The sequence below is a fragment of the Sminthopsis crassicaudata genome, chromosome 4 (assembly GCF_048593235.1).
Source record: "Sminthopsis crassicaudata isolate SCR6 chromosome 4, ASM4859323v1, whole genome shotgun sequence".
In the NCBI taxonomy this organism is placed as follows: Eukaryota; Metazoa; Chordata; class Mammalia; order Dasyuromorphia; family Dasyuridae; genus Sminthopsis; species Sminthopsis crassicaudata.
The window spans coordinates 235,549,760-235,564,824 of NC_133620.1; the positions used below are offsets into that span (position 1 = coordinate 235,549,760).

The 15,065-nt window shown below is 33.0% G+C and overlaps 1 protein-coding gene across 2 annotated transcripts in view; it reads right to left on the reverse strand.

Moving 5' to 3' along the window:
• The window catches only part of MEI4 (meiotic double-stranded break formation protein 4), a 306,413-nt gene that overhangs the window by 80,257 nt on the left and 211,091 nt on the right, over window positions 1-15,065 (reverse strand). For both annotated transcript variants that reach the window (XM_074265431.1, XM_074265429.1), the window contains exon 4: window positions 5,689-5,820. In XM_074265431.1, coding sequence (XP_074121532.1) covers window positions 5,689-5,820 — 132 coding nt within the window. The remainder of the gene's footprint in view (window positions 1-5,688; window positions 5,821-15,065) is intronic.

Here is a 15,065-nt window from a genome sequence, read left to right on the forward strand (position 1 = left end):
CTTACTTGAGGAGGAAGGGCAAGGAAATAAAGAAGATCAGGGCATGTGGGAAGAACTGGTGTAGTAGATATAATGTACTTAACTATCAGTACAATATTTGTCAAGTTACCAGGTTACCTTTCTGGAAAAAATGAAGAGATATGGACTATAAACCCAGTCATTAATTAGGTGATATCAACTTAAAAGGAAGATAGTATACTGTTCAGTCTTCCAGGAATATATTCTTGATTCTGAGATTTGGACCATTTTAATTGATAATTTGGATGCAGATGTGCTTGCTAAATTTATAAATATACAAAACTAGAAAAGTTAACACATTGGAATATAAGAATCAGGATCTAGAAAGGTTTTGATTGGCTAAAAGCAAAGACTGAGCCAAACAATTTAATATGAGTAAATGTAAACTCTTAGCCTTATAGATTTATAATTGGAAGGGACTTTAGAGGACATACCATCAAATCCCCTCATTTAACATCTAAAAACTTATAACCAGAGAGAATGTGATTTCCCCAAATTTATAGATGTTGAAATTGCAGAGTAGGGTTGTATATACAGATTCCCTAATTCCAAATGCCATACTCGACATTGCACCAAACTTTCTCACAAATTCTGTGCTTATATTTAAACAAATGAACAAACAAAAATTTTGCAAATGCAGAATGAATGAAGTATGGCTATTCAACAGCTCTTGTGAATAAGATTTGGTAATTTCAATAGATGACAAGAACTCTGTTATTTAAGAATGTGATTATTGCAAACAAAAATCTTAGTGTTATCCAAGGCTGTTTGGAACATATCTATATGTAGTGCTGCATCCAATTCTGGACATCAATTTTATGAGAGATTTACAAACTGGAGGTCATGCTAAGGTGGGTACTAAGGATATACTAAGAGGAGAAAGGCAAATGTGCCATAAATAAATGGGTCAGAAGAACTTGAGATACTTCTCCTGGAGAAGAGAAAACAGGAGGGGCCATGATGACTGACTGAGTAAAAAAAAAAAAATTATCAAGTGCTTGCTACGTGCCTTGTATTGAGAATAGAATCACTATTCTTATAAAATTTATACTCTACTAAAACAATCAGATATGGGGTGAAGGGATAATCATAAAAATGACAAATGTTTATAAGATATTCTTTTTTGGAGGTAATGGACATGTTGATTTAATTATAATTTTCAAAGAAAGACATGTTGAATAAAAAGGGATAAAGAGGACACATATGAAAAGACAAGTGAAGAAAATGGCTGGGGTGAAGATGAAGTTGTGTGGTATTTGTAAAACTGTTAGACTTGTACTTTCTCAAACCACAAGGCAGGAGAAAAGGACAGAAATAGCATTGTGACAGACTTGGTCAAAATGCAAGAAAATAACTTACTAACCAAAAATGAAATAAGAAACCACAGGCGGTTCTGGGCTCCCTTATAATGGTAATCATAAAACAGAGCTTAGATATTACTACCTGTCAATGATGTTATTAGAAGGTACTCTTGATCAAAGTAGTCCGGGATGAACTTTGACAGCTCATCCAAATTTCATATTCTGTGATTGTGAATCTTCAGAAACTGCTTATTTACTTGTTGGCTTTTGATTGAAGCCAGAGCTTTGGATTCTATCTGAAAAGGATCATATTTCACATATAAAACTTCAAAAAATTACAATGCTCAACTTGAGAAAAAAATAATTATAAATTAAAATGACCAACCTGACTTAGTTCTTAGACTTCCACAGTTATTCAGTGAAGCTCTTTAAAGAATTAATACATCACTGCCACTGGATTCTGTATCAGCTTTCAATAGATTCCTCAAAATATTGATAGGCAAAGGGCAATAAGATGTCTTGCATTAGATTATTAAGCTTGGTTATTATGAAATTAGCACTGAATTTTCTGCAAATATTAAAGCACGTAATTCACTAGAATGATTTAAAGTGTGTCAGGAAATATATCTCAAGATATTAGTAAATTATATGGAGAACATCATAATCAACAATTCCTTCTACCTGGAAATCACATTCAATGATACCTTGAGAAAAAGAGCACAGCTATGAGAAGAGGAGGTTACTATAGCTTAGAGGAGAGACAATTAACATACCCTCTAAAAATTATTTAATTCTGTGTTGAATGGTACGCCTATGTAAAAAGTGACCTAAATATATTAGCTACTAGATTTTCCTTGATACAAGAAAATTGAGAGGGGTTGTCTGAATTATTCTTAGAAGCCAAAATATTCAAATAAATGACCACTAAATGTTTTATCAAATATGTTGCTTATGTAATTAGCCTTCAGTAATGTCTTTCCCCAATAATGCATCATTATTATTATATGACGGTGAGTTGGGGGTCCAAATTTTTGATAGCTTAATCATCAACTCTAGAACATCCCAAATCAATGTGAGGTGTTTTTAATTATGATTTTTCACAGAACATCAGAGCAGAAGTGACCTACCCTAGTTTGGAGAGGCTAATTAACAGAGGATGATTTATTTTTCTCCTAAGCACATAATAAAACTGCCTATTAAAGGTACTATAGAGTATCAATCTGTTCTGATTGAAAGTATGCATATATTGAAGAGATCATGGGTCTGAAAAAACTAAAAGCTTAAAAGAGTTTATAAGAACTCTCTATATAAGAGTTTATAGTTGTCAGAAATAAGAAAAGTAAGACTTCCCAGAGTCTTTGATGTTTCATTATAATCTTAAGAACAACAACATTCAATGACATTTTAAAATTGAAGAAGTGAAAAATTAGTAAGAAATAACAAAATGAAAACAGAAAGTAACAAATAGATGCAGAGACGTGTGAAGTTTTACTTTGTGTGACAGAGTATTGTTTTTTATCCACAAATTCTAACAATGATAAAAACATGTATTGTTACTATTAATGCTGAACCAGACAACTATGAACAACTAATATCACAAACTATTTCTGCTGCCTTTGGTTTCACATCTTAGTGAAAATAAAATATCCTTGACACAACAGGCTCTATTTTTCAGAAGCCTCTCAGAAACATCTTTAAGATAATCTTTTTATTGAGAAAGTATTACACTATGTGAGTTAGGTTTTAGAAATGATAAGTCCCAAAAGATACTTTGCTACCAACATAATCTCCACTTAAAAATATGTGAAATGAAGTCATTTGAACAATAGTTATAGACTGGGAAATAATGAAATAAATATTTTTACAAATCTAGCTCCTTTTATAAACCTATTCTATTCCAACTTCCATGTAAATTTGCCTATCAGAGTCTGAAACCCACAAGACTAATTGATTTATAACACAAATAAGATAAAATATTAACCTAAAATTTGTTTGTAGCTTTGTGTTTATTCTCTCTCTACTGTACCCACTAAGTTTTCTTCCTCAATATTTTCATTATCTGGAAACAACATATCTGTTCTTTCTTGTTTTGAAATGATTCTTGAATTTGACAATTGGTCTCAACTCATCCGTGGATCATTCTAAAAAAATCCTAAACTTTTCTCCCTAATGACTCTCTTTGTTCAGTCCAGGTAATAGTGCTGTTTGTTCAAGTATACTGCTAATGGCTTCAAGTAAAAACTTTTCCTTTCTTAAAAAAACATTCCTTAAAACCTTGCCATCCTCTGTATTCTGTCCTTCCCCCCTATCTTTTACTACATATAACTAGATCTAGTAAATCAACTTTTCAGATTTCCCTGGGCAAGCTATTCCCATATACTTGTTTTTATTTAAGATAAAAAAAGTTCCTTTTTTTTTTTTTTTTTTTTTGACATCTTACTATATCAAGGTGATAAAATCACAAACCTGCCCCCAGCCCAAATCCTAAAGAAATCCTTTATCACTTGCTGACAAGCAGGTAAGCATGCTCTGTAACTATACCATCTGACATATGGAGGACTAATTATTGCTCCTGGGCCAAACCCATAGAAATCCTTAATCACTCTCTGACAAGCAGGTAAGCATGCTTTGTAACCAGACACAAGGGATTTTCCCCTAATGGTTCACTACCCATCTTTTTGTTCTCAAAGAGAATTTATGATAAAACAGGCTAGTTATAATATTATTACCATATATTAATACTGCCTCCTTATGAGCTATTCTGTATCCATTTGCAGTTCCATCAAGGATTTAGACCTCCCCATGTTATCAAATGCTTACTTTAATCTCAAAATCTACATATTTGCAATGAAATCAATATCTTTTACTCTATAAAAACTTTTGTCTTACTTTGCTGAGTTGCTAACTACATCAGGGAGCTTGGCTTGCCCACTGAGTGTGAAAACTTCAATAACTGGCTTAACTTGATTTAGGGATATCTTGGGTCCTGAATTCTTTCAGAGACTGTGAATCAGTTTTCCAGATCCAACAAAAGGGCTCCTTAACAATCCTGAATACCTTTTTATGCCTTGTATATTCAAAGGTGTTTGAGGAATACTTATTCTAGATTAGTGCATTTGCAAGAAACTATAACTCCTGTGTATAGACCCTCATAGGTGCAGGCCATTCAGAGAAGCAGTATAGTGCCTGGATGATACAAACAAAAGGGTTATAGTTGGACATATGTCTTTAATTTCTTAAATCAAGTAAAGGAAGGAACTCCAGAAGATTGGGATAGAAGGCATACATATTTTTGCCCTTTCACAAGAATGTTTACAAAATCCATTTGTAAACAACAAACTTAGACCAACTTAAAATGAGGTACTGAACCTTGATATTCTGAACCTAAATGAAATCAAGTAGTCTCTTCATTCTATCATAGCTGCCTTCTTAAATTGTAAAATAATAATAATAATAATAATAACAATAATTGCCAGGTATCTCTATATTACCTGTTCTACAACAACAATGTTGTTGACAAAGACAAGTAGTAACTTTCAAGTTACTGGAATGCTGGCAGACACTGACTGTCAGATTTATTTTTTAGCAATTAACAGTGAACTCTCATTTAAAAAAAGACTTAATACATTATTCTCTACTTAGTGTTCTTGCAGGCCATACCAGCTAGTTTGTATTACTTCTGTATTGGGATATGGGAAGAACTGATTTTAAAACCTACATTCAGTACCTGCAGTAAAGAGCAGAACAAATTTACATCCTAAACTTTAACCAGCTACTCTATCCAATTATTTACATATTGGTTCCCCAGACCTATTGCAGGGCTTCAACCCTTTACCCCTTTCATGGGCTATTATTTCAGTGCTTCCTCCAGAGATCTCACCTCACAGATTCTTCCTCCCTCAGGGGTGATTTTTCAGCCTACTTTCAAAATCTCAGTGCTTTAGATTTTTTCCCACAGTTACAGCATAGTTTCAGTTTGAATTTAACAACCCTAAAGTCCTTGGTTAGGAAGATAGGGGGAGATGAAAGTCATTGGCGAGACCTTCCAATTAATTATCATTTTTGCTGCTTTAACCTCATCATCTCAGTAAAATGGGTTTTTTTGGACACCTGCCAGAAAGAAATTCTGGTCAGCCATTACATCTACTCTACATCTCTTAAATTTCAAATTCTGAGTTTAATATTTGTCTGAAATATATTTTCTCTTTGAATGCAATTTTTCTCTAAAAATGCTCTCCTCCTTCACCCAGAAATTTGGAAGGAATTTAATATTTGAACCAAACAGAACATCTATTATTAGAGCATAGTATTTTAAAATTATCATTTCTAATTAACTATAATTTAGAACAAAATTTGAAGTTAAGAGTACCTGATGCATATTCCTCAACTCCTCAGTGAATTTGTTCACCTCTGATAGAAGCAGAGATATGACAGGTTTTCTTAAAAAACTGCACTTTCCCAGCATGACCAGACTATTAGAGATGTAATGCTGCACCTGAAACTAAATACAAAATAAGTAAGTTTCATTCTCCTTCAAATCAAATTAAATTATTATTGTTAGAGTCTATTATTTGCCCAATATCTTGATAATTAATATTAGGGATACTAAAGAGATAGTCATCATGTAGAGGCACTAATTAAAACTAAAGAACCAAAAATTAATACATATACATGTACCCGAGACGTCCTGTGATCGTTTGCTGCTTATGTGTCATTCTTTCAAGATATGTCCTCTTCTGGCAGTGGTCCACACTGGAAAGTTAATCTTTCTTCCAATAACAGTTAATTTCCCAGACTGCCTATTAGTATAGTTAAAGCAACCATAATGTGCTCAAACTGCCTTAAGTAGCATCTTTAAGATATCTTTAAGATACCTATGATGGGAACTCCATAGATTATTTTGTAAAGCCCTAATAGGAACCAAAGTTTCCTAGAATATCTTTAAGACAGTCTCAACATCCTAATGTACATTCTTCTTCCTGCCTTTATGTTCCCTCCTCCTTTGAGAAACCCCCAGGGTTATATTTCCCCTATAAAAAGATGTGATGCTGATGAATATTTTTATTAGATCCTTTCCAGGACTAACTCTGTTATGTGGCACTATCTACCTCATGGTGTCTTACCCCTAAGGGGTTCTTCCTCCTAGTTAATTGTGAGTTACACTAGGGAACTCATCTTTCCCTTTGTTAATTCACATAATAAATAGCATAACTTCGTAATCTGTGATGGATGTCTTGCCATGGTTCCATGTCATAAACTGAAGCTCTATTATATTTCATTTAGTATTCTTTTTTCAATTTATTGCTCTCCTGAATCTGTCTCTATTTACCACTCCTGGCACCTATTCTACATTATCACCATTCCCTGTTCTAGATGAGTTTATAATAGTATTGTTAAAAGAAAAATAGAATTATGTACCTTTGACCCTCTTTTCACTGTATTCTCACTTTTATTGATCTCATTTACTCTCTAAGCTTCAATTATTAACATCTGTGCCCTTGATCTTTCTTTTCTCAGCTGCAGACCTTCATTTCCCCATGCTTAATGCCCTACTTCCCCAAATGAATATTTCACTGGAAATTTAAATAAATTATTTAGAAAAACAGCTTTTTTTTCCATTTTCTGTTAAAATTATATAATTCCTCCTACCTAGTCCTATCTTTTCTACTTTATAACTTTATTATTTCTGTCTGTATCACTTTGTCTCCCAGGATTAAATTCTTGTGTTATCTTTAACCATTCTCTCTTGTGCACATCATAGACAATCACAAATCAGTCATGATGACCCTTCCATCTAAGAAATGCCTTTCACGTCCATCCCTTCAATTTCTATTGACACATGTCTGAAGTAGAATCTCATCACTGATCAGGATTTTTGCTTAGACCTTCTTGCCACTGCTTTCTCTTTTCTAATCTATCTTCCAAAATTTCCCCCTAATAAGCTTTTATGCCTCTGATCAAAAGTCTTCAGTAGTAATCATATAAATTTATATATAAAATTTTATATAAAATTTTAAAAAATCCTTTTCTTTGCATTCAAAGCTCTTCATAATCATCTTTCAACTTAGGAGAAGTTAAAGAGTTGGGGATTAAGAGTAGAAAGGAGGAAGAGAGAAAGAAAGTAAAGGAGAAAGGGGAGAATAGAAGAAGGAACAATGGGGAAAGAAATCAAAACCAGAGAGAATGAATTCATGAAGTTGAGTAGAGACATGGAAAACTGTCATATTCTCCATGACCAGTAGTTTCAATTATTACAGAGTAAACAAGACTAATGATTTATGATGGCTTTCAAAGCAATTTATAAATATCTCATTTTATCCTCAAAACAACCATAGGACATTTTTCTATGTTATACACATTTTACAGATGATGAAACTCAGATAGACTGAAATAAAATGATCACAAGGTATAAGACCACTTAAATGTTCCTGACTGCAAATCCAACATGCAGCAATGTATTTTGGGAGCCCAGGATTGCCCCTTTCCCAAACTAAATGAGACAAGACGACAAAACATTATATATAATGATTTATGATCATCCTGGACCCATGCAAAGTTGTTGACTCAGTTTAGGAAACTCCCTAATAGGATCAATCCAAGAAGGAAAAGTTAGTTTTCCTGCTAATGGACTCTTGAAGTCAATGCTACACATAATATTCACAAGCCAAATTATTCTACTTCTTACCCTCTTCCATTAGAGCCCTGTGCTCATCTGTCTTCATATTCTTTAAACTGGAATTTTTTTCCCCTTTCTCTTACAATGAACTCCTTTAAAGTAAAATTGAAATACTAGCCCCAGGGAAATTCTTTCTGATTTCCTCAGCCTTTCTCCCAGATTTCACATAGTGCTTTGTGTAATAACTCTTTAAGATTATTATATTATATTATATTGTATTACACTGTACACATGCATTTCTGTATGTATTTGTGTGTGGTGTTGTCCAGTAACTATAAGATCCATAAAAGTAAGGGTCGTGTTTTTCTAAACTATGAATTTCCCCAATGATTAGCACAGGGAATTAAACGAATTACCACCTTCAAATATAACATTAAAAGAGAGAAAAATATAGGTTGGTTTAAAATTAAATGCTAAACTGGATGGTATATATAAATGCTAGTTTTAAGTTTAGGAACTTTTGATATTTTTAATTTTAAAGTTTAATTTTTAGAATGAAACAAAAAAAAGGAAAGGCAAATGTTTTGGGGTACTCAAAAGAGACCTTTCCCAAAAATCTGTACATAAGTAACTGTTTTTAATAAAAGTACTATAATAAGCTTAGAGCCAAAGTACATAATAGATCAAACTATTACTCTAAAAAATGAAAATTATTTACCTGTTATTAATCTCTTGTGAAATAACTGAATAAAAATATCTACATTTTCTGTTATACTTGGATAACAATTATTATTAAATTCAAATTTTACAACAGAATTTTATCTTTATAGTTAAAAGAAACTTTTGCTTCCCAATATAAAAGCTCTAAGAATTGTTTTCCTAGGAGTATTTCATTCAGATGTTATGAGCCACTTTCTCCTCTTTATGTATCCTAATATATTCTTAAAATTTTAAAAAAAACTAAGGTGAATTATGAAAACTAGAAGGAATAAAATGAAGAAAAATAACCATTTATAGTTTGTTGGAGTAGAACACTAATTGGAATAAATGTTTTCTACCATTCAATTTCAAAAAATCAAACACAAATAAAATTTCCATACAAGAAGCAATAGATAGTTACTGTGAATATCATGACAAAGAAAAGTTCAGTAGAGCAAAGCTGACTCTCCATCTTGGCCACAGTCTATAGGAGTAGGGGTTTCTGGATACTAATGTTAAAGCAATGTTCCATAATTAATTGTTATTAGAGTAAAAGGCAGATCTCAAGGACAAAGTATAAGAGGCACTTGGAGGCTTATTCTACCTGAGCCTGACAAACAAGGAAAGGATGGCATTGAGTAAACCTCACAAACAAGGGAAAGCCTCCTCACCCTCACTGATCATGCACCTGTCTCTTACACTCTCAGCTGGGGACTATAAAAAAGGGGTTGGAGAAGACGGAGGAGGGAACTCTGAAGGGGGAAACTCCAGAAGGGAAGAACTCTAGAAGGAACACTAGACGGAACGCCAGGAAATACTATATAAAATATAGAATAAAGACATACTGCCGCACACTTGAGTGATTTGGGTGTTCTGTGGGGAACCTCTAAAGAGGTAGCTCTCTAATTGAGATAATTAGAGCCAAAGACGTTCCAAAGACCTGGGGAAGGTAAGAAACCAGGTGACCTCACTGAGGTAAGCAGTGGAGAATTAATGAATTATGAAACAAGAAATGCTCTTTTTGTTTCTTGTTATAATAGTCTGTATAATGAAAATACAGTGAAACCTTTTAAGTAAAGCTAGATGGTACAATGGATAAAGTGCTGAGCCGGTAGTCAGGAAAACTCTTTCTGAATTCAAATCTAGCCTCAGACACTGACTAGTTGTATGACTCTGGGCAAGTCAGTTAATTCTGTCTCCATCAGTATTCTCATCTATAAAATGAGGTGGAGAAGGAAATATCAAATACACTTGTATCTTTGCCAAGAAAACCCAAAATGTTTTCATGAAGAGTTGCATATGATTTTAAACTACAACAATCACAAGTACACTTGGAAAAGGGGTCAAGATGAGGAATGCTACATGAAATAACATTTTTTTCAAATTAGGCAACTGTGAACAGTTACACACTATATCAAGAAACAGAATCTAACTCTAAATAATTCTGGTCTCTTAAAGATTCTTGAGGATTTAATTCCTATCATATCCAAAGGCTTTTCTTCATTCAGCTGACCTCTCAACCATGATATTGTCTTGTTATCATACTGTTTTTCAGACATAGTATCCTAAGAGTTTTAAGGGAGAAAAAGGGATCATTTAGTTAAAGATCATCAATCTGAAGGTAGAATATACTTCAAAAGTCATCCAGTTCAAGCTCCTTATTTTAACAATGAGGAAACTAAAGTAAAGTAAAGTGTCTAACTTTAAACAGGTTGTATCAGAGGTGGGAGTTGAACCTATATTCTCTGACTAAAGCAGGGTCCTTTCTGCATCACACTGATATATACAGATGATAAAACAGATTTTCCATACCTAAATCTCAATAAAATTGGAAAGAAAACAAAAACTAAATTCCTAGAAAATCTACCCGAATTAAAACAAAACAAAATATAACACAACACAACAGCACAACTAAAACTACAAAGAAAAAAGAAGTAAAAATAGGTCAACTCTGACATCTCTTTTCTTTATTGGATTAAGAATACTCTTCTTTATTTACTAATTCACTGCAAAAATCTGGTCAAATATGTTTTATCTTTGTACTTATTTATTTGCATGATAGAGCTTCAACTAGAAGGGACTTTAGAGGTCATATAGTTGAGACCTTTCACTAAATAAATGAATAAAATAGCAAGAACATAAATTTAATACTTAAAAAAATTGCAAAGCTCTTTAAATATATTATTTTGTTATTCATATAAGGAACCTGAGATCAAAGAAATGTAAAATGATTTGTCCATAGTCACACAGAAAAAGACTGTGATTAATAACATATTCATTCTTATAAGAATATAAAGAATTCTGGGGAGGGGGGAGTCAAGATGGCAGAGTGAAGCCAGGAAGCTCCTTGAGTTCTCCCAATTTCCCTCAAAACCACATGAAACCAAGCCTCTGAACAGAGTCTGACAGGATGAAACCATTCTCTAACTCAAGATAAACTGAAAGGATTTCAAGAAAGGCTAGTCTCATTGGGTTGAAAAAGGTGTTTAGTTCAGCTCAGATAGAGTCTGGCAAAGTCACTGAGAGAGAGGCACTAAATCACAGAAGATCAGCAAATGAGACCCTTGGTCATGTTTCAGTAGCAAAGCAGACAAGTGGGGTAGCCCCATTACCAGCTCAGAAGGCAAATTCAGGGACATCAGGCTGTTTCCTGGAAAGAACAGATAAGGCTCCCACCTGCTATGAGGAAAACATCAAACACAAGTGGTCCCTGTGCTCAAACTCAAGGCTCAGAGTTGCAGAGAAACTTGGGACAGCATTGCCTATACCTCAGGAGCAGAGGTCCACTATAAAAGTCAAAAAAGAGGAAATACAAAAATAGAAAGGAAACAAAATGATCAAGAAACAGAAAAAGAATCTCAACCATAAAAAACTATTACGGTAAAAGAGAAAACAAAAACACCAACTCAGACAAAATATCAACCGAGAACATTTCAAAGACTATTATGTATTGGTCTCAAACCCAAAGAGGCATCTGGTTTGTACTCAAAAACAATAAATTAGAGGAGAAAAAGCAAAAATGAGAAAACAAACAAAAGTTACACAAGAGTCAACAGCATGGAAAAGGAAGAAAAAAAATCTACTGAAGAAAACAATTCCTTAAAAAATAAAGTAGATCTAAATACAATAATTAATCCACTGAAGAAAACACCTTGAAAAGTAGAATTAATAAAATGGAAAAAGAAATATAAAAGCTAACTGAGGAAAAATACACATTAAAAACTAGAACCAGGTAAATGGAAGCTAATGACTTTATAAGACATTAAGAATCAGTCAAACAAACTAAAAAGAATGAAAAAATGGAAGAAAAAATACATCACTGGAAAAACAGTCAACCTAAAAATCATATCCAGGAGAGACAATTTAAAAATTGTTGATCTACCTGAAGGCCATTATTTAAAAAAAACCCAAAAAACCAAAAAAACAAAAAACAACCTGGATAGAATTCTTCAAAGATCATTAAGGATAACTGAAAACTGCCTGATATTCAAGAATCAGAGGGGGATAAATAGTCATTGAAAGAATTCATTGATCACCTCCAGAAAGAGATTCCACAAGGAAAACCCTAAGAAACATTGTTGCAAAACTCCAGAACTATAATCTCAAGGGAAAAAATATATCGCAAGCTACCAGACAAAAACAATTCAAGTATCAAGGAACAATAGTCAGCATTTTACAGGATATGGTAGCTTCTACAATACAGGATCAGAGAGATTGCAATACCTTATTCTGGAAGGCAAATGATCTGAGGTTACTTAGAAGAATTAATACATAGTGAGGCTCAGCATCATCTTTCATGGAAAGAGACAGCTCTTCAATGAAGGAGGAGACTTTCAATTGTTTCTATTGAAACAAAAAACATAACTAAAAAGAAAATTTGACCTTCAAACACAGGTCTTAAGAGAAGCTTAGAGGGGTCATGCATGGATAGAGGATATGGTTGTGAATGAACTCTGATGGGATAATATAAAAAAAATATTAAGGGGTGGAAAAAAGATTGTACTGTGAGAAGAGGAAAGGGAAGGTAAAAATGGGACAAATAAGATGACATGTAGAGACAAAAAAGTTTAAAGAGCAGAACTCTGGAGAAGTATACTTGAAAGAATTGTTAGCTCAGTGGAATTGATAAGACAGTAGTTATCTAGTTTGGCATGGTGAGTAATAGTTCTGTAGTTCAGTATAATTGATTTAATCTTACAACAAGGTGTTAATTAAGGTGGAATTAAAATAGTGATTTTCTAGTTTACATGTACTTAGTACTTAATATAGCTCTACAAGATTGACACCTATGATGATGTCATAGGAGCCAACAAGGATTGGGAGACATTTCATCTCCCACCATCCTGGTGGCTGGCCTGTCCTCCTTCATTTCTCTATTGAGACCACGGCCCCTCTGAAGGCCTCCAGAAAGCTAGCCTGGGGCCCAGGTGAAGGAGACAGATTGTGAAGGAGACAATAAAGACTTTGGACTTTATCCCTGACTATTCTTGTGGTGATTACTTTGCTAAAATGAAGGCCGGTTCCAAGACCTCCAGAAAGCTAAATAGAACCTTACACAAAAGACCTATTCCTATAACAATAGAAGGAAAATGGAAGAGATAAGCATTGTCTGAAGCTTAATTTTATCAATTTTGGCTCAAAGAGAATAATAACTTAATCACTCAGTTGGGTATAGAAATTTATGTTGCACTATAAAGAAATAGGAAGAGAAAGGAGAAAGAAGAAAGAAAAAGGAAGGATTAGAAAAACACTAGAAAAAATAGTTAAGACAAGGGCAGAGGGATGATAGAAGGTAGGGCAAATAGAAGAGGGTGAGTTAGGAAAAAAAACATTACTAAGGAGGAACAAGGTGGATAGAGAGAACAAAAGTATACACAGGGGAGAAAATAGGATGAAGGAAAATAAAGAATTGGTAAACATAGCTGTGAATGTGAATGGGATAAACTCTCCCACATAACAAAAGTCAGTAGCAGAGTGGATTAAAAAACAGAATCCTATAATATGTTGTTTACAAGAAACACATCTGCAAATAAAGAGATGCATAAAGAGTAGGGGAAAAATTAAAGTGGAATTTATTATACTACAGCTGAAGCAAAAAAAAAAAAAGCAGGGCTAGAAATTTTTATTTCAGATAAAGCAAAGGTAAAAATAGAATTAATTAAAAGAAATAAGGAAGGAAAATACATGTTGATAAAAGGGTACCATAAACAATGAAGTAGAAACTATACTAAATGTATATTCAGACACCAAATGGCAGACCAAACAAATTCCTAAAGAATATATTAAGCCTGTTACAGGTAGAAATGGATAGCAAAACTGTATTAGTGTGGGATCTCAACTTTCCCTTCTCAGAATTAGACAAATGTAACCACAAATAAAGAAGAAAAAAACTTGGAAGGTTAAGAAAATCCTGGAAAATCTAAATATTATAGATTTCTGAAGAATATTGAATAGGGACAGAAATACACCATTTTTCTCAGAAGTACATGGGGAACTGACACAAAAATTGACATATGTATTAGGACACAACAGCCTCATTATTAAATGCAAAAAGATAGAAATAGTAAATGCAGGTAATGATGCAATAAAAAGTATATTCAATAAAAGTCCAGGGAAAGATATAGACTAAAAACCAATTGGAAATTAAATAATCTAATTCTAAAGAATGAATGGGTCAAACAACAAATTACAGAAACAATCAATAATTTCATCCAAGGGAATGACAGCAGCGAGACAACATATCAAAACCTATAGATTTTGATAAAGCAAATTATTATAAGTTTTATATCTCTAAATAGTCATATGAATAAAATAGAGAAAAAGGAGATTAATGAATTGTGCAAGCAATTAAAAAAATCCAGAAAAAGAACAAATTATAAACTATCGATTAAAACCCAAATTAGTAATTCTGAAACGTAAGTTCTAAAATTTATTAATCTGAGAGATTAAGAAAACCATTGAATTAATTAATGAAACTGAGTTGGTTTTATGAAAAAAAATGGTTAAACTTTTAGTAAATTTGATTTGAAAAAGGTAAGAAAAAAATAAATTACCAACATCAAAAAGGGAATAATTAGGGACTATTTTGCCCAACTCTATGTCAGGAAGTCTGACAATCTAATCAAAGTGGATGGATATTTATCAAAATACAAATTGTCCAGATTAACAGAAAAGGAAATAAATTGCTAAAATAGTCCCATTTTAGAAAAAAAGAAACAGAATAAGCATCAATGAACTCTCTAAGAAAAAATTACCAGGGCCAGATGGATTTGCAAGTGAATTCCAAACATCTAAAAATTAATTCCAAAACTATGTAAACTACTTGGAAAAATAGATTAAGAAAAAGTCTTCTCATTCCATCTATGGCAGAAATATGGTACTGATACCTAAACCAGAAAGGGTTAAACAGAGAAAGAAAATTTCAGATCAAT